At 45.2% G+C, this 22,186-nt stretch overlaps 2 protein-coding genes across 3 annotated transcripts; one reads left to right on the top strand and one right to left on the bottom strand.

The window, feature by feature from the left end:
* Window positions 1-55: 55 nt before the first annotated feature.
* Window positions 56-10,032, top strand: LOC135822828 (nucleoporin NUP35-like). 2 transcript variants are annotated; one of them, XM_065335673.1, is made up of 8 exons: window positions 56-106; window positions 215-333; window positions 426-535; window positions 1,336-1,513; window positions 2,905-2,992; window positions 6,025-6,136; window positions 8,781-9,222; window positions 9,461-10,032. In XM_065335673.1, the coding sequence occupies exons 2-8, from the start codon at window positions 226-228 to the stop codon at window positions 9,539-9,541; spliced, it is 1,119 nt and encodes a 372-aa protein (XP_065191745.1). In that variant the 5' UTR covers window positions 56-106; window positions 215-225; the 3' UTR covers window positions 9,542-10,032. The 2 variants fall into 2 exon arrangements, with proteins under 2 accessions (XP_065191745.1, XP_065191742.1); XM_065335670.1 differs by having other exon boundaries at window positions 70-333.
* LOC135822842 (delta-aminolevulinic acid dehydratase-like) lies at window positions 9,947-21,367 on the bottom strand. Its single transcript, XM_065335681.1, has 12 exons — window positions 21,078-21,367; window positions 20,238-20,288; window positions 19,651-19,747; window positions 18,052-18,187; window positions 16,231-16,263; window positions 15,927-15,995; window positions 15,559-15,644; window positions 14,566-14,709; window positions 13,417-13,503; window positions 12,767-12,796; window positions 12,076-12,175; window positions 9,947-11,225 (listed from the first exon to the last, which is right to left on the bottom strand). Exons 1-12 carry the CDS (start codon window positions 21,176-21,178, stop codon window positions 11,161-11,163), a joined length of 999 nt encoding a protein of 332 aa, XP_065191753.1. The 5' UTR covers window positions 21,179-21,367; the 3' UTR covers window positions 9,947-11,160.
* Between the last annotated feature and the right edge of the window lie 819 nt (window positions 21,368-22,186).

Genomic DNA, 22,186 nt, shown 5'->3' on the forward strand with positions numbered 1-22,186 from the left:
AGTCGAAAAAAATACGGCTCCGGGATCCCTGATTCAAATGTATGGTCTGAAAAATGAAATCGTGAAGTCCTTTTCGTGTCTTGACCTGACTTCTTCCAATTCCATAGTGAGTTTTGTGAAACAGCTACTCAAATTGACTTCGTTGCGGAAATACTTTGCCTTCGGTAGTTGCATTATTCTCTTCAGCATACTTTGCTCTATCACTTGCCTCAAGATATTGCAAACATGCACCCTGGAATGCTGTCCAATCGAGCAGGAAGCACCACTCCTGTTCCAGCCCCTGCACAAGCCTCTTTGCCACCTTTCCTGCTCGGTGGAGCATCTCAGTCGCCTGTGAGCTGCCAGATTGTTTTTGGAGTTAACATAATTGCAATGATAGCATCAGCCTTTGTAACACCCGCTCTGATGCATGTGTGTGTGTGTAGCCTTCAAGGAGTGCCTACGGTAGCGGCTTGCCTCCATCTGGTTTAGGTGGATCAAGTCAAAAACACCAGGCCTTTCCTCAGCACAGACAAAGCCCTGGATCTCCTAAAAGGTATTCATGTTGATACTACATGTACATGTACATGTAGTATGCTTCCTATCCATGGGAATATCTATGGTGCTTTTTGTATACACGCCAATGATATTGCGTGGACTGTGCTTGGTGCTGTGCTATTATCTGTTAGATTTGCCCATACCAACAATACCATAGAAATCTGTGCATAAGCTCCTATCTTAGCTTATAATTACTGTACTTCTGCACATATAAGCGCATGTGCTTAGCGCTTAGGTCCGGACATAAGCGCATGTGCTTAGGTCCGCACATAAGCGCATGTGCTTACATGATCCGGACATAAGCGCATGTGCTTATATGTAAACACGATTAGTGAAACACCTGGGAGCTGAATATACTACTAGGCATTGTGATAACACCATTGTTTAGGACACAGACAAACCTTTACTGCACATATTGGCGCATGTGCTTCTACCCGGACATGTTTACACAGCCAAAAATCTTTTTTGCAGCAAATTTTCGCTTATTAAGCACATGCGCTTATATGTGGGGAAGTACGGTATAACAATTGGCTTTGGGCGGATGCAGACCGATACAAACATACAGCGGTACAGAGCAGCGTGAAGCCATGAACGTCATTTACTGTAAATTACACTGCACATGTCTCACGCTAAGGACTGGATTGAGGAGACGTGGGTAAATGTGTGGACGTTCAATGCTTTGGAATTTCTGTTGACCTTGACTTCAACAAAGCTCGACCATCTTGCTTCAGATCGATACATGAACCAGGTGTTAGTGCTTCATTTTCATCGTTTTCTATGTCTCTGTCTGCTGTGTAGCCGCAAGGATGTCACCAATACTGCACCACCTGTGGATGGCTTGTTTGATGCATCAGCTGCTGGCCACCCGCTCCATGGTCAGGACACTGCTGGTCTGGGCGCAAGGACCACAGCTGATGCTGGACTGGGTGCAAGTCCTGGTATTTTCTCTGATCAGTCAAGTGCAGCGTATCCTAAGGTAACTCTACTAATGCACACAGCAGTATTACTATATATACATGTATACATGTCAGGGAATTTTCTAGAACCGCCCCAACCGGTTTTCGACCGGTTGAAATTGTTGGCGACCGGTTGAAAAGTTACAAATCAGTTCCAACCGCCCGTACTTTTCTGTGGGTGAATGGAGCTGTGAATGGTCAAACGCTTTTTTCTGGACGGATACTTCCAGCGAAGCCGCGTGGGCTGGTACTAGGGTCACGAGTTTGTACTCCAGCACCAAGAAATCTGTTAAATTGCTGTCAAGTGCCATATTTGGGTTGTATTTTGAAAAAAATTTCCGGGGGGACCCCCCACCTCCCGACTCTTCATTGGACCGTAACCGGTTGGAAATTCGTCCTAGAATATACCCTGCATGATGTATACTGTATATATAGTAGCAGAAACCTGAAGTTTTCCTTGGCAGTAGAGTCACGTCTCCAACCATGTGGACCCATGAGGTCTGGCTAGGAGGTTCTTGTTTTCTTTAATCATCTGACCAACAGTCATGTTGGGAAATGGCATACACGTATAACCCCTGCGTGATAGGTTAACATGTTTTAGAAGTCGACAGCATGTTACGTCCTCCGCCTTGTAACATGCTGTCGACTTTGAAGTACCGTAAAGTACCGTTGATCCGCCCCTCTCTAATTCCCGCCCCCCTGTCGATTTTCTACCTGTGAAGCAACTTCGGCGTATACAACGAAATACAATGTTGAACCGACGCATGCACTGCTGTACACAATTTGAGCCAATCCAGGACGAAAATGTGCACAATCCAGCACATCGAGTCTGATCCCCCACGTTGTTGTACATCGTACTGCACTTCACAGCCTTGATCTAATTCCCGCCCCCTGCCGAAAACCCAGCTGGGAAGCGTCATGGCGTGGGGGCGGATCAACGGTACTTTACGGTACATACATGTAGTGCACTGTTTACGTATGAACACCCAATGGACTTCTTTTAGGGGGATCTGGCATTCTTATGATTATCCCGGGAAGTTCTTATCTTCCCAGGCTGGGTGTTCTTATGCTCCTTAGTCTTGCGCATGCAACTCAACTGCCCTTCATAAAATAGGATGATTGGTGTAACATGCTTTCGGCTCGGTGATGTTGACAGGTCAGAGTATACTGTAAAGTTGACATCGCACTGTGCATTCACTGGTAGTGACTGGTACGTGTCTCTAGTTACTGTATGATACGCATCATCTTGCATTATTTTGTCCTCGGGTCCACTTATAACACCGGTGGTGTGCGTGTGTGTGTGCATGTGTGTGTGTGCATGTCTGTGTGTGCATGTCTGTGTGTGTGTGTGTGTGTGTGTGTGTGTGTGTGTGTGTGTGTGTGTGTCTGTGTATGGTTGTATTGCATACAGTATGGCCATCATCAGCTGGCGAATCCGAGTCCACTGGTTGCTTCTCCCGGCATGGCTCCTGTAACTCCTTTTGCCGGCACAATGGGTGGTAAGTCTGTGTGTCATGTAGCTACGCTAGGAAGCCCACGGTGAAGTAACGTTCATAAAGCGATTGGTTGAATCATTGCATGTTGCCTGTGCACCGGTATATTGGTACCCTGGTACGGCTGATAGGGCTGCCGTTGATACCCCAAGAACTAGCTTACAAATTATTTTGAAGTACTGTAAACTGCTTACTGCTACTGCTGAATACTATCGTATTAGTGTTCGCTATTTGCGCGTGAAGTGCGCGAGCGGATATTATATAAACCAGCATGACATCGAACTTTCGCAGTGCATGCATATGTGTGATGCAGTGTGATCCAGTTTGATCCATGAACATTTGCCGGTGCAAATTCACAGATTCTGAAAAGTCTCGAAACTCTGGTGACGTGAATATCGGCCAGTTCACAATACTGTAGTACTATTGAAATGATTGCGTATTGACTGTGTACAGTGTGGTCACACGCACACACACACACACACACGCACACGCATAAATCATCTCTGTACAGATAAGACTAATAATGCTCATTGTTGAGAAGATTTTTCAGCAGTCCCTTTTGGTGACCATACAAAGATGTTGTACAGTATGGATTAAGGAGGAAGAAGAAGGGAGGAACTCTGGATACTGTGAACAAATTGTCATTCCTTTACCGTATTTTCCGGAGTATAAGCCGCACTTTGCACACTCCAAATTCACCCAAAAGGGGGATGCGGTTTATACTCCAGTGATCAAATTAATGGTGATAAATAGGGTAGATGTCTGTATTTCGTGACAACAAATGGGGGGGGGGGGGTCGGCTTCTACATGTGCTCCGGAAAATACGGTAGGTGCCCACCCTGGACAAGTTCTACGTACACATACCTTTCTACATCCTCTACTGATCCTTGACAATCCAAACAACCGTCCATGCTGTACAATTGATTTTGTTAAATGGAACCAAACTCTCATATACGTAAAAGGTTTCTTTGGAGACAAAAGTGCTATAATGCTTGGGAAGAGGACAAACTTCACCAGGAAACGTTTTTTGAAAGTTTCCACTAGTATACTTTCATGTCTTCTTGTCGGGTGAAATACAGGCAAAAAACAAAGTACAGGTAGACTCCCTTTAATTCGAACCTCAAATTGCCAGGCCCTAACTTCGAATTATCCAGAACTTCTAATTATCCAAATGCAGCCCCATGCACTGATATGTATGTCAAAATGCTTGAAATCTCATGCTGAATATTTTTTGCACATTTTTATTTGCATCAACGAAACATAGGTGGTCGTATCGGTCATGTACAACGGATCATCAAAACACTGGATCGACACAAAATCATTTTGACATTATCTTCATCTTCTAGTGAAGAAGTTGTCAATCACTGCAGCTTTCCTGAAACAATTTCAACGGAAAAGAACTGCGCTGCCTAATCCACGTCATGAAAAGTTGGGCACCCTGTAAGAAGACCTTAGGGTCTGTTGGGAATGCCCAAGTAAAATAATAAAATACAATACAAAATACAAAAGGCCGTCGAACAGCAGCACGTCGTTCTGAAGAACGGAAGTGGAGCATAGGCATCGACAATATTTACGACAAGAGTGTTGTTGTTCGCCAACATCCCCGCGCACGAGCTGGCGCGGCAAGAAAGGCCATCGAGATCCGCGAAGAGAGTCAGCCACCTGGAAGAAGTCGTCTTCAATCAAACCTTTGCAATTTGCCTAGCACGGGCTTGAATCAAATTTCGAGAGAAGGTGGGTTTCTTGAACGCTATAGTCGATCCTGCAGCGGACCATCAATCAATTTCTGAGCTACTCTTGGCTAGAGAAGGAGAAAAGAATGAACTTCGAATTACAAGGATAGCAACTCAATCTCACTTCGAAATAAGCGTTCAAAGGACATAGCCAATGTACTGTAAACAGCTCTTCTGTACGAAGACTGGGTTCGAATTATCCAACCGGCGCACTTTTCGTACTTCGAATTATGCATTCGATTTTGACTTGAAGTGACTTGCAAAAGATCGGTACGACGAAAAAGTTCGAATTACACGGAATGTTCGAATTAAACCGTATTCGAATTAGAGGGAGTCTACCTGTAGCAAGAACAATGAATTAAGTACAGGAGAGGGGTGATAGAATAGCTCAAAGAAGAGTAGCCAAAAACAACAATGGTAAAATGCGTGACCCCATATACATAGAAAGATGGACAAAAAGTGCGCGTGTGAAGAAACGTAACGCGCATGAAAAGTAGTGCCACACCAATCGACAACCAATGGACATAACTAACGAGTTGTTCACGACCTATCTAACAGCCTAAGTACTGTAGTAGTATTTATTTTATTTACCATTGGCTGCCTCAACAGTGATATACTAGTCTTTGTCCGAGGAGGCTGCGGCCGATGGTTCATCAGATATGCCCAATCGAACATGTGAGAATTTGAGCGCGCATCACCCAGATCCAGGTGATGACGTCACAGCGTGCAGCCAGGTAGCCACACCATCTAGTCGTGTACAAAATGGCCATATTCGGAGCGCGTTCGATTGGGGAACCGTTTGTCGCAGCTTCTTCGGACCAAGACCATTCGATTCAGTGTTACAAACACTACGTACCCTGTGATTTTCAGCTCGCTAAACCTCGAGGTTATACCGTATTTTAGCCGTTTCCGAGTTGGACTTTTTCCGTCAGCATGCAATGGCCTCTACGGCTCTTGCAATGCGCTGCGTGCATGCTAGCTGTAGTGCAGTCAACAAACTCATCCACACACGGAACTACTCCCGCACTGCCGTGCTGGGCTAGCTACAACAAGACTCGAGAGTCGAGACATCGAGCAGTAATCAAACACCAAATCGACTTTAAGCTCAGTACAAGAACAAATGCGTACTCAACAACCTTCACGGCGCATCCTGCATTTCTGCCGCATTGTGTGGATCTTCAGGAAGGTGTCCTGTTCATATTCTACTGAACAGAACTCTGTAGTTCATTGCCTACTCCTGCGGTTTGCCACCTTCAATGTAATAGCTCTTGTCCTACTTTGCTGCATGTCGTGTATTGCTGTCAGCATCTCACCACACTGGTGTGCCCGGTACAATCAGACAACAGGGACATCCACCATCGGCACTAGCTACCGCTCAAAGCACCGAGTCTATGCATTCTCCGCATACAACCCTCAAGTAAGTTCTTGTAGGGCACGATGTCGGTTGCTTATGATATGCTCCAAGTTATCTTTCATGCTGGTACACATGTTTTTGCTTGATTCGTTCGAATAACTACCCAATCTCCTAGTTTTGGGTGCATGACTCCATTTCCGTGGGAAGTTGGTTTCAAACCACGAGGAAAGGGTTGTATTTGATTTTCCACAGCGCCGTGCAGATTATAGTTGTTGATAAGTCGGCGAGGAGACAAACCTATAATCGATAGAAATAATGTATACGCACTCATACCACGACACCAGAACAGAACAGGGCGCAACATTCCCCTGAGCCTCCTGCCGTACTAGTTCCTGGCGAGGTATAGTCGCAGCCACAACCATCAACAACTAAAAAGAAGAGAGGTAGACCTCGTAAAACACATGTGCCAATTGCTTCATCCCTACCGCTTCCTCCACCCTCTCTGCGACAAGTTGCCCAACCGGTGGATGGTCTTGGTGCGGTATCAATTATACTTTCCCAGTGCCCAAACTTACCATGAACGTAACAACAACTCCTTGCCAGCAAAGAAAAAGAGAGGTTGACTGCCAAAGGTCTCTAATCCAGCAGGGACTTTGCGGTCGCAGCTGCCCCTTGCACCGTCAGTGTGTGGACCTATTGAATCCCCAAACATAGCGTCCATGATAGTTGGTTGTCGGAGAAGTGCACTGGTCTGCACGCCACCACCAGCGGGGTCCGGTGTTCAGCATTCCGATGTTTCGGAGCAATTTGTTGACCGGACGGGCCTTGATACTGTCAGGGATGTGTGCGGTGAGGTGGACCAGCTGGATGCTGTCAGCGAGCCAGTAACTGGAATGCTAGACATGATTGACGGAAAGCATACCGTACTTTTCCAGTTGTAAGTCGACCTTTTACGACTAAAAATAGAAGGAGAAAGGGTGGGAGTCGACTTACAACCAGGATTCGACTTATAACCGGGAACTATCAGAATCTTACAAAAAATGACCTGCCCTGCATGCATGAGTGCACCATGTGTATACATGTTTGCCAGTTTATTGGCCTTTTTCAAGGATTGGGACGTTATACCCTTCAATAACAGTAGAAATCGGGTATTACGTCCCTATCCTTGAAAAAGGCCAATAAACTGGCAAACAATGTTTACATGATTTGTTGATGTGTTAGTAGCAGGGAATGGTTAGTAGCGCTTCGTTGGGTGAAAACTTTAAAACGCAGAATTGAGACCTCCGGATACGGGGTCGACTTACAACCGGTAAAATACGGTATCAGCAAAGGAATCGACAACAAGGACAGGAATAACGGACAATGCACATATTTACCTCTGTCTAATGGTTCGGACACCGATGTTTGGCTGCGGGTGGGTGAGGATTTCGCGAATGGTTCCACTCCGGATGGTGCTCAACTGATATCGACACGCCCAAGACGAGCGACCGCAAAATTATGGAAGGTTGACCGCGGCAGTGGATCGAGGAGAACGAAGAAGTCACGAACGGAAGAGACAGGATTTGGAGATCGTGGATGAGGATGGTGAGAATGACGACGGTGAAAGTGAGGACGAAGGGACTGATGACGAGCCTGCGGTTGGTCATGCAGTATTTGTGAGTACCGTATTTTCCCGAATATAAGTCGACCTTCTGTGCGCCAGAAATTTCGCCAAAAGCTGGGGTTCGACTTACAAACGGAACTCGACTTGCATACGGGAATCTGGCACAACAAATGAAGTGACTGGAGTGTCCGTACAAAAATGCGATGAGAGCGAGACAAAATCAGGTGACAGTGAAGATGGCTATGAGACTGATGACGCCCGATAGAATTCAATGTGGCAGTTGGCAGCACAGTGGCAGTTAACATTGAATGAACATTGGATGACACTGGTTTTGTTTAGATTTTGTCTTACTGGCATGATATGATCTCTCCTCGCAGAGAATTCATCATTTTGTGGGCGTGGGTGTCATGGAGCTATAAAAACATTTTTTCATGAAGTTGAAATCGACTTATATTCGGGAAAATACGGTACCTGTAAATCTGCTGTCTTCAATCATTTGGTGTTCAACCCCCAGTGCTTACAGTTGTATGATGATTCGTGCTTCAGTGTGGTGTGTTATGAAAGTAGTTTTCGTCTACTTTACATATTAGAAGCCATGTTTATTCGTACTCGCAACCCAGATTTATACAGAAAGAAGGAATTTGTTATAGCGCTCACCCTCTTTACTTGACATAGCAACACTCACATACATGTAACTTTCTCATTTTGCACCTGCTCTCCACTCCACACATGCTCTAACACTGCTCGCTTTGTAATCACGCCTTCTATAGTCACGCTGATTCTAGGATACCAGTGTTTCTCGTATTAGTTTTAGATCTTGATTGTACCATAAAAATAGTTGCTTTGTAGTCTAACCCTCAGTGTGATGAAGATTTCTGATGGAAGTAACACGAAAATGACGTTAAAATCCGTACTTATTGTTCCTCTGGTGTCGTGGTATGAGTGTGTACACATTATTTCTATTGATTATAAGATTACGGTTGCTTGATATTATTGAAGGCAGTGAGCTGCACATCTGGCCCAAAGAAAAGAGATCACAGTTGCATACTCTTGGTTATGGCCTATTGATGTAACCTTTTCCTCCTCCTGCTGTTTCTCTACCAGTGGGGACGCATGTGGCGATATCACCGAGCAGTGCTGGGTGACTGTATTTGGATTTCCAGCTGATGCAGCAGCGTACATGCTGCAGGAATTTGCACATTATGGCACCATCATTCGCCACAGTATGGATGTGAACACGAACTGGATGCACATCTGCTACCAGTCTCCCTTGCAGGCCAGGAAAGCACTCAGCAAGCATGGTAAAGTTTTTATGACCTCTGTTATGGTGGGCGTTGTCCCTTGTACTGACCAGAAAGTCATGCAACTTGAGCAGCACGCACGGCATGAGCAGAGTTCTGCGGATTTTACCAGCCCCGTGATGATGAGAGAACGCCAGGGATTTGCGTCTCAAGGACAACAGCAAGCAGCGCGCCATGGCACACCTGGTGGGATGCGGCCACTCACCAGTTCATTCCAGACACCCAATGCTGCTGCTGGATCTGCGGTAAGGCATGCTAGAACATGAGAGAGGACTTCTGTGGTGTTCTTGTTTTGTTTTCCTGTGTATCCTTGCCATGTTATCAATAGTGCTAGTGCTGAGCAGCAACGAATAATTTGCAGTTTTTGCACCCAACCACAAATGGGTGACTGCTAATTATTGTTTGCGAGTCCTTCCTATTTGATTCCGTATAAAACCTGTATTCTTGTCGCTGTACTGCTCGTGTCTGTTCTTGTCTTTGTAGATGCGAGACCCAGACACAGCAACGCCACGCAAGTCTGATGGTGTAATCGGCAAAGCCATGGAGTACATGTTTGGCTGGTAGCACACTACACTAGACATCAGACTGTTGACTTGTGTTTGTTTGTGACCGGCGTGCACCAAGCGGTCTCCTTTTCTACCGTTCTACTGTCTTTCTACAAATGCTGTCAGTGGTGTATACTTGACCCACCAATGTCTACCTGGCTACCTGGCTAGACTAGCAACTGACCACTACCTACTACTACTCTGTGTCCCCCCCCCCCTTTTTTTTAAGACACCATAATTTTGGTGAGATATCGGGGCTTCGTAAATTATGTTCCTATCTCTCACTCTTTCCGCAGCACTATACCACATTTAGCAACAAATTCCTTGCTGTTCATGCTTGTTTTTAACATTTGTATGCATGTGTTTAGCAAGTGCGTGCAGTGTAGAATCTGTGAAATTGTAATAGAACTTTGACAATGTACAATGTTTGTTTGTACCGCTATATATTTTTTTGATGATACTTTAAGTATTTCATGGAAGAATAGAATGAAATCAGGCAGCATAGGTCCATATTACACAGTGCAAAGGGAGTGACTGGATCCTGAATCTTGAATTCATTAGTTGAGGGAGAGTCTTAGGGGCCGTCCAAGGTTACCAATCATATTTTCAAAACGAAATGTTTTCGTTTGTGGGTGGGTGGGTTTGAAGGAGTTTCGTTTTGAAAATAATTATTGAATGCTGATGGAGAATGCCCAGTTAGTTCTGGGTGTCGAAAATTGACATCAATATTTTATTGGAATTCGTTTTCCCTGCAGAAAAGGTGGGTGGGTGGGTGGGGGCTGAAAAATACTAAAACTTTTCGTTTTGTAAAAACAATCGGTAACCCCGGACGGCCCCTTAGGTACAAATTTACACCAACGAAACAAACGATGGTTCCATAGTACCTCACAAGGAGGAGCAGTGGATGGATGCATGCGGGTTCCTGAATTCTACGAAAGACCCTGTACTAAAACGGCATTGTTTAAAAAAATTAAAAATGACAGTAAACTGACAGAAAACAGAATAATCATGAGAGTCACCAACGGTTTCTAACGCTACAGACATGTGAGTTCGGTTTGTAGTACTGTTGGAAAGAAAGCATTGCCATACCTGCTGTCCATTGATGAGTATCCTGTGATCAATAACACGGGCAAGACTTTCATGCCAAGAAAAATTTAGCAGTCGAGAGACATACGTGTAGGTGTGCCTTCTTCTTTCACACGGAGTGATGGACAAGTTTACCTTGCTACAAGGAACGTGTGTAAGGTTCTTTCACACGGAGTGATGGACAAGTTTACCTTGCTACAAGGAACGTGTGTAAGGTTTCGAATCATCTCTATGTCAATAAGTGATATCTGACCATATCTCCATCAGGCAGTCGTATTTGTATTTCACGACTCCCTGATCTCCGTAGTAGTAGACTACATTGTACTGCATTGTACTGCATTGTACTGCATAGTACTGGGTAGATATCTACATCTACTAGGTGCTAGTGATCATTACAGTTGAGTAGCAGACTGTAGTGGTTGACTGCAGTGGCAGACTGTAGTGGTTGACTGCAGTGGCAGACTACAGTGGCAGACTGCAGTAGTAGACTGCAGTGGTCGACTCTGCCACGTACATGTCCTACGTGCAAGACCGCAATCCGGATGCGTAGAATCAATTGGGAAATCCCCACTCGAGTAGCACTTGTGGAACGAAGTAAGTGATGATCAAATCCGCACCTGCGTTGCAGGACACCAGAAACACATGCATACACATACGCATGAATGCACACACACACACACACACACACACACACACACACACACACACACACACACACACACATTGATCAGATTCGATGATGGTGATGCTACAGTAGAAGCCATAGCAACTTGTGCCGGGACACACACACACACACACACACACACACACACACCTTGGACGCCCATCGCTAGTGCAGTGATAGCGTGCGAGCACACAAACACACACACACATGCGCGCATGTGCACACACACATACGCACACGTACACACATGTAACTGGTATTGATTTGCTTGCAATTGCAGTGACAGTAAAGCTGTGTTCACAACTGGCGCGTGTACGCGTGAAACCACGCGTTTGTGCGTATTTTTGCTGGCTTTTGGGGCACCATGCGTACGGAAACGCGCCGAAATGGAAATTCCAACATGTTGGAATTTTCAGCGCGTATCAGGCGCGTACCAGCGTACATGCCAGTCACTTCGACTGGCGGAATCAAAAAATTAGTACTCGAAGGTGTCGCACGCGCTAAATACGACTTGGATTGCTCTTTTTTGTGAAAGCTTGAGCGCGCGTTTGGGCACGCATGAATCGCAAGCATACCGCGTCCACACGCGAACACAGCTTAAGCTCGTGAAGTCCGACCCACTGGCTTCGATCAGAAGTCTGTTCCTTCAAAGGAAAATTCAGAAACAAGAAGAGTGCAAACAGCAGTGACCAAGTCGACAGAAAGCCCCACTGTGTTGTGACTGTTGTAATGGTTATGGTGAAAGCTACGTAACATGTAATGATCAGTCATGGCCAGACCAGCTATCAAACAGTGCGACCTACCTGCACGCCGAAAGCCTTCCCAACTTTCAAAAACTGCGCTTTTCAAGACAAGAGCACCGGCTTGTGAGGCATGATAGAGCATGGCATATTCTCCAGACACCTACATGATTGTGTACATATGACAGATTGGATGAAACGAGAATAAGATCTATTCTCCAAAATAATAGAATTCACTGTACCATCAACTGTACTCATATCTCATGTTATGTGAGTCTTGAGGTTGACATAACACGACTGTAGTAGTACATCAAAGTACATTGTACTACTCACCCACACCTACACCTACACCTACTCGCATAGCACTTCCCATCCAGCCCTGACGTACCCTTCTGAGTAAGCGGAGTGGCATTCTTTCAACTACTTGGCAAGTGTGCTACTACTCTACTGGCATGCAGCACCATTGTTCTTCGTGCAACGGCATGCGTATGATGCACCGGCCTTGAGTATGATGCAACGGCCTTGAGTATGATGCACCAAAACGGACTGTGTTATGAGTTACCGGGACGGATCTTTCTGAGTTGTTGACACCCTTCGGTGCTAGGATAAAGATGGTGTTTGTTGGCATGGATACAGTGTCTATGTACTTCTGTACCATTAATTTTGGGGCATACCTCGCAAAAGTGCATAGTTCTACTTCTGAAATATTCGGAGCGAAATCCATCATGCGGCTTAGGGATTGCAGAACACATACCTGATAAACTGCAAGAGGAACATCAGGATGCTGCAGAGGATTGGAAGGAATCAAGCAGGAGAGAGATAATGTTAAAAGAGAGCGAGAGAGAGAGAGAGAGAGAGAGAGAGAGAGAGAGAGAGAGAGAGAGAGAGAGAGAGACAGAGACAGAGACAGAGAGAGAGAGAGAGAGAGAGAGAGAGAGAGAGAGAGAGAGAGAGAGAGAGAGAGAGAGAGAGAGAGAGAGAGAGAGAGAGAGAGAGAGAGAGACAGGCAGGCAGGCAGGCAGGCAGGCAGACAGACAGGCAGAGTGTGTGAGAGAGACAGAGAGAGACACAGACAGAAAGAGACGGAAATGGATAGTGAGGGAGACAATGAGTGTGTGTCAGTGAACTTTAGTCGTTGTCTGAGGACAATTCTGATTCTGGGAGAGGGCACAAATTTGTTTGGGAATATATATATACAAGGCACATTGCACATGACCACATAATTATAGAGTGACCATGTATAGCGAGCGGTCTGTGAACAATTTGACCATATATAGAGCAATGACCACATATAGAGGATTGCTGGGCTACTGAGTCTTACATATACATGACTGTATACAAGTACTTAGCATGTTAACCTAGACTAAAAGACACGAAGGTAAAGAGAAGGATATGAGTACTCACACGCTCCTTCGTATCACGCATAATATCCAAGTAAGGCATACCGGGCTTGACCATCACCATATCAGCACCTTCTTGAACATCACGATCCTAAAAGAACAAGAAAACGTCAGTATAATGTCACTCCATGATGAGACTAAAACCGCAACACTAGCTGCCTTTGCCAGACGTGCAGAAGTGAGTACATGTAGTCTCTGATACAGACAATGGTACTACTGTACTACTGTACTACTACTGTACTACTGTACTACTGTACTACTGTACTACTGTACTACTGTACTACTGTACTACTGTACTACTGTACTACTGTACTACTGTACTACTGTAGCGGACATGGAAATCCAGTCGATAGGCCTTATGCACATTGTACAGATGCACGAAATCCCGTATAATCTTGTAGAATCCCGTAGACCCGGTTGGGTGTTGAATGTGCAGGACCCTATTGTGTTTACTGCTATTTCCACTATGAAATGGGCCATGAAGGCATTTCATACGAAATCTTTTTCCGGCAGAGATCTAGCTAGTCGTTAGTTCAATCCCAAAGTGAAGAAGGCTTGAAAAGTGATCGTTTGCCATGAATTGTGAGGCTAAATGGGTCAAACGCGCATGTATAGCACACAATGAACACCCAACCGGGTATGTACACACCTACGGCCATAGTACAGAACTTCGTACATCTGTACAATGTGCATAAGGACTATTGACCGGGGCCGGCGCCCTCAGTGCGCACTGAACGCTGCGTGCAGTGCACATGTTGATCCGATGCGACCAGCGCGCCGCAGCGCAGTGCATGTGTGTACCACTTATCCACGGCCGCATGGCCAGCGACCTGGGGCCGCTAGACGTCACGTGCGACCGGATTTCCATGTCCACAACAGTACATGTACAGTGGATACGGGCAAGTACACATCAAGCCTGGATACGGGCAAGTACACATCAAGCCCAAACAAGACCATGGATGGACTACATAGCAGTATAGCTATGTCCTCAGTACAAGCAGGAGCAGGAGGAGGAGGAGGAGGCAGTTGCTGAAAGCAGGGAGCTACTTCCTGTGACTGCAAACCACTCGCTAGCACACTTAGACACAATGAGAAGTGTGTACATGCCTAGTACATTCAACGCAACGCAAGTGCCAATAAGGGATGAACTCACCACGGCACGCTTGGCCAAGCCGCGTGCACCGACTGGCAGCTGATAGCAACGACGATCGCCAAACGCTGGAGCTGATTTGGCTGCATCACGGAACGGACCATAGAACTGGGAGGCAAACTTTGCACTGTAGCTGAGCACGGCTACCTGCAATGCAAGAAATGACCAAAAGAAAAGAAGAAAAGCTGTGTTAACCATGGAGGGAGGCACAACCACACTGGTATACAATGCAACTTACGTAACAGACACACACTGACACTGGATAACTGCACAGCATACAGTAGACATACAGTATGCATGCAAGTACACACCAACACCAACACAGTAATCAGGCATGGGTTATGAAAGCCAGAATAGTACATCCAACACTGCATTGTAGTGGTACCTAACAGTCATTTTCCACACGCTGTGTTGGTGTGCCAGCTGTCTCAACTACGCTGTTCAGCAAGACGACCACAGTCAACCGGCAATACCGTAAAGTACCGTGGATCCGCGCACCATCCCCAATTTATGTCTGTGGGTAAACAAATGTGCACCATCCAGCGCGCCAAGTGTGATGTTTCGCGTTGTTGTAGATTGCACTGCACTTGGCAGCCTTCATCTACAGTCGTCCCTCTCTAATCCAGCACTTTATAATCCAGCACCCTCGATAAACCAGCACAATTTTCAGTAGCCAAAATGTCCTCTTCATGCACATTGCAGCAGTAAATCAGATTTGTTAATCCAGCACCCTCCCTAATCCAGCAGGTTTCCGTGGCACAAATGGTGCCGGATTATAGAGGGACCACTGTACCAGGTAATTTCCCCCACATGCCAATAATCCGGCAGGGAAGCGACATAGCGGGGGGGGTCAACGGTATTTTAGGGTTCATACACAGTGTATCATCATTTGCGAACCAGCAGTTAGAACACACTGAAAGGCCTTCCCTTGAGCATAGCCTGGAAAGAACTCATGGGTGACATTAAAGATAAATAGCAGAGTGTAATGGGACTTACACCAGCCAGCTTGTTTTCCTGCAACTTCTGCTTTATAGCTCCTATTCTGTTGTCCATCATATCAGAGGGAGCAATAACTTGACAGCCTAGCAGTAGGAACAAATGGCATTCAAAAGTGAGTACAATTAAATAAAAGCAAGAAGGCAAAGGCAAGGCAAGCATCATACCACAAAGATAGTACCGTGTCTTCTGAGTCGACACCAAACTTCTATTTATCAGATATAGGCCAGAAGTCCTCCCTGCTGCCCAAACAAAAAGCCAGTCTCTCGAAGCTTCTACATTCATCACTGGTCTGCAGTAGTGAGAACATGGTCCAACTCCATCCTACCCATGTCCCATCAACTGTGAATTATAATACAACCACTCACCAGCTTCGGCATATGCTAACGCAACTTCAGCAAGCCGGGCAATGCTGGCTTCATTATCAATACGAAAATCTGCAGTAACCAAGGACATAAACGTGTTACAAAACTCTGGTAGTGATAGTGAGCGGTGCTTGATCAAGTGTACAGTGGAGGTATGTGATAACCTTCCAAGTGTACAATGGAGGTGTGTGGTAGTCTTCCAAGTGTATATTGGAGGTATGTGACAGTCTTGGATACAAAATAGAAGAATAGTCGAGCACAGTACTATGAACTATGTACAAAAACAATCCATATACCATGATTATACCTTCTGGGCCTGAGCCGGTCCGCTCCAATATACCTACAGGTAGAAACAAGAGGAGAGAATAGCGAGAGAGAGGTAGATGTAAAGAGAGAGAGAGAGAGAGAGAGAGAGAGAGAGAGAGAGAGAGAGAGAGAGAGAGAGAGAGAGAGAGAGAGAGAGAGAGAGAGAGAGAGAGAGAGAGAGAGAGAGAGAGAGAGAGAGAGAGAGAGAGAGAGAGAGAGAGAGAGAGAGATCATCTCACATGCTTCCAAACAGATGGATCACAACACATCCAGAAGCTTAGTACCCCAGAGCTGAAGGAGCAACATGCAGCCAAAAGGAAGTAGGCATGGTGAATGGAAAACGCATAACCTGTGCTGGGAGTACTGTTGTGGTTTGCAATCAGCAACCACTGACTCACAATCTGTATTGTATCTAGTCCTCACTCCGAACTGTCAGCCGTGTGGCTTCAGTTAATCTGTGCATGTGGTTCGTTAGTTTTCTGTAACAATCAATCCAGCATGCACTGAATCCCGCACACTGAATCCGGTATACACTGTCCAGCGTTTGCTGTTGTGTTCAAGATTCTCCATCCTGACCTTGCTGATTTATCTCTTGTATTTTCTCGTAAATATAGTCAGTTGGGTGCTCAGTGGTATTGAGAATAGACTGCAGTTTTGTGTGCACTCAAAGAACCTAACAAATACTGTAGAACGGGTAATTTTAGCGACGTAAAAACCCTAGCGAATTTAGCGATCGATTCATTTTCGCTAAAGTTTCAAGTCGCTAATCCGTTGAGACATTAGTCATTACACTGGTGATCAGTGAGTACAATGCAGTACTACATCATAGTACATGTAGTAGTAGTAGTACTACCGGTAGCAGCACAGTCTACACCAGACTACAGTCTACATGGTCTACAGTTGCACAGTGACACTAGACACCAGACACCAGACACTAGACACCAGACACCAGACACTAGACACCAGACACCAGACACTAGACACTAGACACTAGACACCCTTAGCAAACAACGGTAACGCTATTTTTTACGGTACTCGTACCTTGATCACCCAGATAGCGTTGAAGCTGCAGCGTAAAAACGTTATGGGGGCTGATTTATCGTTGTGACCAACGGTACGTGTTTTGGCCAAATATAGCATAATTCCGTACGCATTTCACCTTGTATCGCGTATATGGTGACATAAATGGGTGTACCCCGCGAAATAAATGCTATTCTCGTGGCAACAGCGTACTAAAAATAGCGTGCATCTTGCTAAAGGTCGAACCCAAATCACGGTATGTTCCCCCTTACGGCAATACCGTTACAACATAACGTTTTTTGCTAAGGGTGTCTAGTGTGAACTCACAACAACATCCACACGACGTGCCAAATACTAGTACTAGTATTCGTAGTAAATAAATACTGGTATAGTCAAATCATCCGAATGCAAATCGCTAAAATAAAACGTCGCTAACCGGTTGACAATGGGAAAACGCTAAAATTAATAGTCGCTAGAATTACCCGTTCTACAGTAGAAGCTTCCAGTAGGCCTATGATCTTAATAAAGGGCCATCAAAAAGCTTATTTTCCTAATATTTTGTTCCTTTTTTTAAGTCCTCACAGACCCAAACATAACAGCTCAAAAGATGTATGCAATTTTTTTGTATTTCCTAACTTTCCACAGCAGGATATCCCTACAAACCTGCCTGTGCTATCTCACAGCATACACAGCATAGTCGGAGAGTACATGTACTAGTGCTATCTCACAGCATAGTCGGAGTATCTCACAGCATAGTCGGAGAGTACATGTACTAGCAAGCGGAGTACTTCAGGTCACTCACCGCAATGTCCATGGTCAGTATATGGGCAAAGGCACACATCGCATGCTACCAGCAGGCTGGGAAATTCCTTACGCAGCAGCTGAGTGGCTTGAATGGCAGGGCCATTGCGATCATCAGCAGCCGATCCTCTGCCATCCTATGCAAAAAGAGAGAAGGCGAGAGGCTATTCACCACAGCATTCAAATCATGCTTAGAAGTAAAACAGAAGACAATTAATTAAGCATCCTCTGCCTAGAGTGATCATTCAACACAAGCCCCACACAAGCCCCACTCTCTGCTGAAATGACCCATGTAACTACCGTAAAAATACAATTTTTGCAAGTGAGAGCTTTCATAAGAAGCCAAGTTGTGATCGTCTACCCCTATCCAGTGATACTCCTGACGGCAATGACTGGATGTTGCTAGGATTGCTATTGTACCCAGTGCAGTGACACTTTAGTACAGCGTACCTCCAGAGGTCAGAAAAATCTGTAATCCCAAAGTATTATTATTATTATTATTTGCATTTTCGCGTCATCGTCAATCAAATGATTGATGATTTCGCTTATGCTGAGTGGTGGTAAACAGAAATCAAATATGGAAGATGCTGATGTCAAGGCAGAAAACAACATGAAGGACGGAAAAAAGAGTAAAATACTGAGGGAGTTGATAATCATAATGACAATGGTATTATGGTATTCGGGTAATATAAGATGGTATTTGGATGTGTGATGATATTATATTTCCAGTTGATATTGAGTTACACATTATTTTGGTTGTTGTCGTGATCGGCTTTTAGACAAAAAGGGAGAGAGAAAGCGAGAGAGAGAGAGAAACATAGGGAGATGAGCAAATTAAGGAGATATATCCGGTTGATTTGACGTTGCACTGTCGGGCTAATATGGGATTACAAGTACATTGATTTGTAACTAGTTGGATGAACATATCCCAAAGTACTGTACTGTATAGCCGAGTACTCTATAATCTTCCAACGAAAAAGGAATGGAATAGGACAATGCAGGGTCGTGTAAAGTATTTGGAAAGAAAAAGATCAAGGAACTACTGAAGTACAAGTTACGCTATTGTCCACTAACACCACCTGTTACTGGACAATCAGCTCATTCGATAATATTGCACGACACTGACCAATGGTACTGATGTTCTACTGGTGGTGTTAGTGGACAGTATAGCCTAGCTTGTAGCCCCCTGGTCCTTTTTCTTTCCTTTAAATTCTTCCTTGGCTCTCCATCCCAGTCATCCGTGTAAAGTAGTACTTTTTTATCCCATAAAATATTCATAAGTTTGAGAGAAAGTTGAAAGTGGGAAAAGTCTGAAGAACAAATTGACGGTCACCACCAGGACTCGAACCAGGGACCCGCCTCGCTTAAGGCCAGTGATGCTCTATCACTAAGCTATGATGTAGTCGTCATCACAATAGAATATTCATAAGGTTGTGGGAGTGGAAACAGGATAAGCCTGAAGAAAACATTGATTGCAACGACCATGGCTTGAACCAGGGACCTTCGCTTATTGCCAGGGACGCTGTACCACCAAGCTTTGGTGTTTCATCCAATAATTTGTTACATCCAGAGTATTTTATACTGAACGGGTCCACTGTACCTTCTCAATATTCATAGGAACACCAAACAACAAGACCGATTTCAGGCCTTTCTCCACGAGTGGCCGGATCCCATCAGCCAGTCTGTTGATGCCATATCTGCAACACAATAAAACATTCAGTCCGTCTGGTGCAGCCAGGGTCCACAGCTCTTTATTGCATGTATGTGTGGACTTATGGTTGACTCATAAGGCGGAAAAGACATACCTGGCGATATGGCGGTAAATACACGACTGCCCCAAAACGCTTTCCAAAGCTGCAAAGTTACAGTCTGCCACAGAGCTCTCCTTCTCACCACCACCATAAGTACAGCTGCAGTGGAGTCTTCAATTTCATTATCATGTGTGGACTAGCTGTGTTTGCATCCGAGTATGGCACGACCAACTACATAGCTTTGTCTTAAATTAACTGGCTGAAATTGAATCTTCATTTCCATAAGAAAATGTGAGGACGAAAAGGGGAGATGGAAGAAAAGTTAGGACCCATAACCATGAGAGTACTGAAAACACACCCCTCGCCGAGGACAGCAGCAAAGGATTGTGCAACTATCATAGTAGTCACTATAATTAGGCCGCGAACATGAACATACCGATACTGGCCTGGGAGACTTCCAATTTCCTCCTTGCCATCCACGTCATCTCTGCAGGCACAGACAAAAAAGGCACATGCCCCCCCCCCCCCCCCATGAACACGCATACAAGCATGTGTGCACGCACACACACACATGCACGCACATACACACACACACACACGCACACACGCAAACCTGTTTCAAACAACACATTGCATGCCCGTACACACCGGTCAAAGCAACTACCGGTAGCAACTATGTTCGAGTCATGAGCACACACACACGCACACACATACGCACACACGCAAACCTGTTTCAAACAACACATTGCATGCCCGTACACACAGGTCAAAGCAACTAGCAACTACTGTAAATATACAAAATTTCGGCGCTGCAAAATTTCGGCAGTTCACGATTTTTGACATTTCGGCGGCGATTTATTTTCGGCGTGGGGTAGAGGGCATATATAGTGCGACAGATGCTGTGAAAAATTTCATCGGCGTTTTAATTTAGGCGTTTTAGGTCGGTGCCGAATATAGCCGAAATTAAATAGCTGCCGAAAATTTGTATATTTACAGTATGTTCGCGTCATGAGCTTGCTGGGGTATCCGCAAGGCGGTACAGGGGGATGATACCACCCACAATGTACCGGTATATTATACTTTTGTACTTTTCACGGATTGTTTGGGGAAAATGTGTATTATAATTATGATGATGACATACCCCGTTGTTCTTGGATGTAAATAGTAAAACAATAAGGCTTCTTATAATAATATTATTTCTATTTCCGACTTTAAATAGAAGCATAGAATGCATGGTCAGATTTAACTAAGTTACTCAGTCTCGCGTATCACATACGTCACAAAGATTGGATACATCAGATTATCTGCGCTGACAGTCGTCCCGGATGCCTGCCAACGACGCAGCACAGCGTGACCGTAACCTGAATGTAGAGCCATTGCCAGCAGAATTTAAATGCTACAGTTCCTTGAAACTATCTGCACAATGCAATAGACAGTAGGCGTTCACAACAAGTTATTTGTCAGTTAGAATTATTCTACATGTACTTCAAAGCTACTACATGTACGTCGACGTCTTTACAATGTAGCTTTATTCAATGAGCAAATACTTGAAATACAGTAGCTAGTAGTACGTGACTTTTTGTTTGGGAATTACCAATATTATTCAAAATAAAAACATCTCCTCGATGTCACGCGTGCCGCACGTGTGTAGACTGCAGGGAGTCGTCACATGACGACTCCCCGGACCTGGTACCGGTAGTCTGTAGTGCGGAGAGATCATACCATGATGCATGCATGTCAACGTCCATGGTACTCTATACTACAGTTGTAGTCTACTAGATGTACGCCAGGGAGTCGTATGACTTGTTTGAGTACGACTCCCGATCCATGATGTACGCTGATCGAGTACAACACCGCGTGCACCGGTACGGTACGCGGTCCGGTAGTATTCCGGTACGCGGTGCCAGGTCGCGACGTCGAGGCGCTAGCTAGGCAGGTGCGCTTCTTGATCTTGTCCATGGAAGACACAAAACGTCACGAGGCCGAGGTCACATGTACCATGTCCATGATGTACAAGACGTACCGGAGCCGGACTTACTGTTGTACTGTTGAGTGTTGTACAGAGCTAGCATGCAGTTAGTTTTGATTTTGAACATTATTAAAATAATGTTCAAAATTTCCTATTTTCAAGAGTAATACCAAGAGTAGATAAACAAGAGTGTGCAACTCCGGATCTCTCCTGCACAATCTGCAGATACCGCGCGCCCACGGCGGAATTTTTTGTTTACGTCACCTTTTTTCAGAGAAACGCGGCTTTGCCGCAGAGCAGTGTGAGAGCACGTGCTGGGCACCGACCTTGTAGTGTAAAGCCCAGCCAAGTGCACGAGGGAAAACTCTCCAAAAGGCTCGCAGCGCGTGCGTCGTCGAAAAGATTACGTCAACAAA

This window comes from Sycon ciliatum, chromosome 1, assembly GCF_964019385.1.
Source record: "Sycon ciliatum chromosome 1, ocSycCili1.1, whole genome shotgun sequence".
NCBI classification, from domain to species: Eukaryota; Metazoa; Porifera; class Calcarea; order Leucosolenida; family Sycettidae; genus Sycon; species Sycon ciliatum.

Bases quoted from the DNA above. Each gene is read 5' to 3' on its own strand.
- LOC135822828 (XM_065335673.1), top strand. From the start codon at position 226: ATGCACCCTGGAATGCTGTCCAATCGAGCAGGAAGCACCACTCCTGTT. The intron at 334-425 runs GTGAGCTGCCAG...GTGTGTGTGTAG, and splicing joins GTGGAGCATCTCAGTCGCCT to CCTTCAAGGAGTGCCTACGG. The intron at 9,223-9,460 runs GTAAGGCATGCT...TTGTCTTTGTAG, and splicing joins ATGCTGCTGCTGGATCTGCG to ATGCGAGACCCAGACACAGC.
- LOC135822842 (XM_065335681.1), bottom strand. From the start codon at position 21,178: ATGGCTCTACATTCAGGTTACGGTCACGCTGTGCTGCGTCGTTGGCAG. The intron at 16,264-18,051 runs GTGAGTGACCTG...TTCTACCTGTAG, and splicing joins TACTGACCATGGACATTGCG to GTATATTGGAGCGGACCGGC. The intron at 14,710-15,558 runs GTAAGTCCCATT...CTTGCATTGCAG, and splicing joins AGGAAAACAAGCTGGCTGGT to GTAGCCGTGCTCAGCTACAG.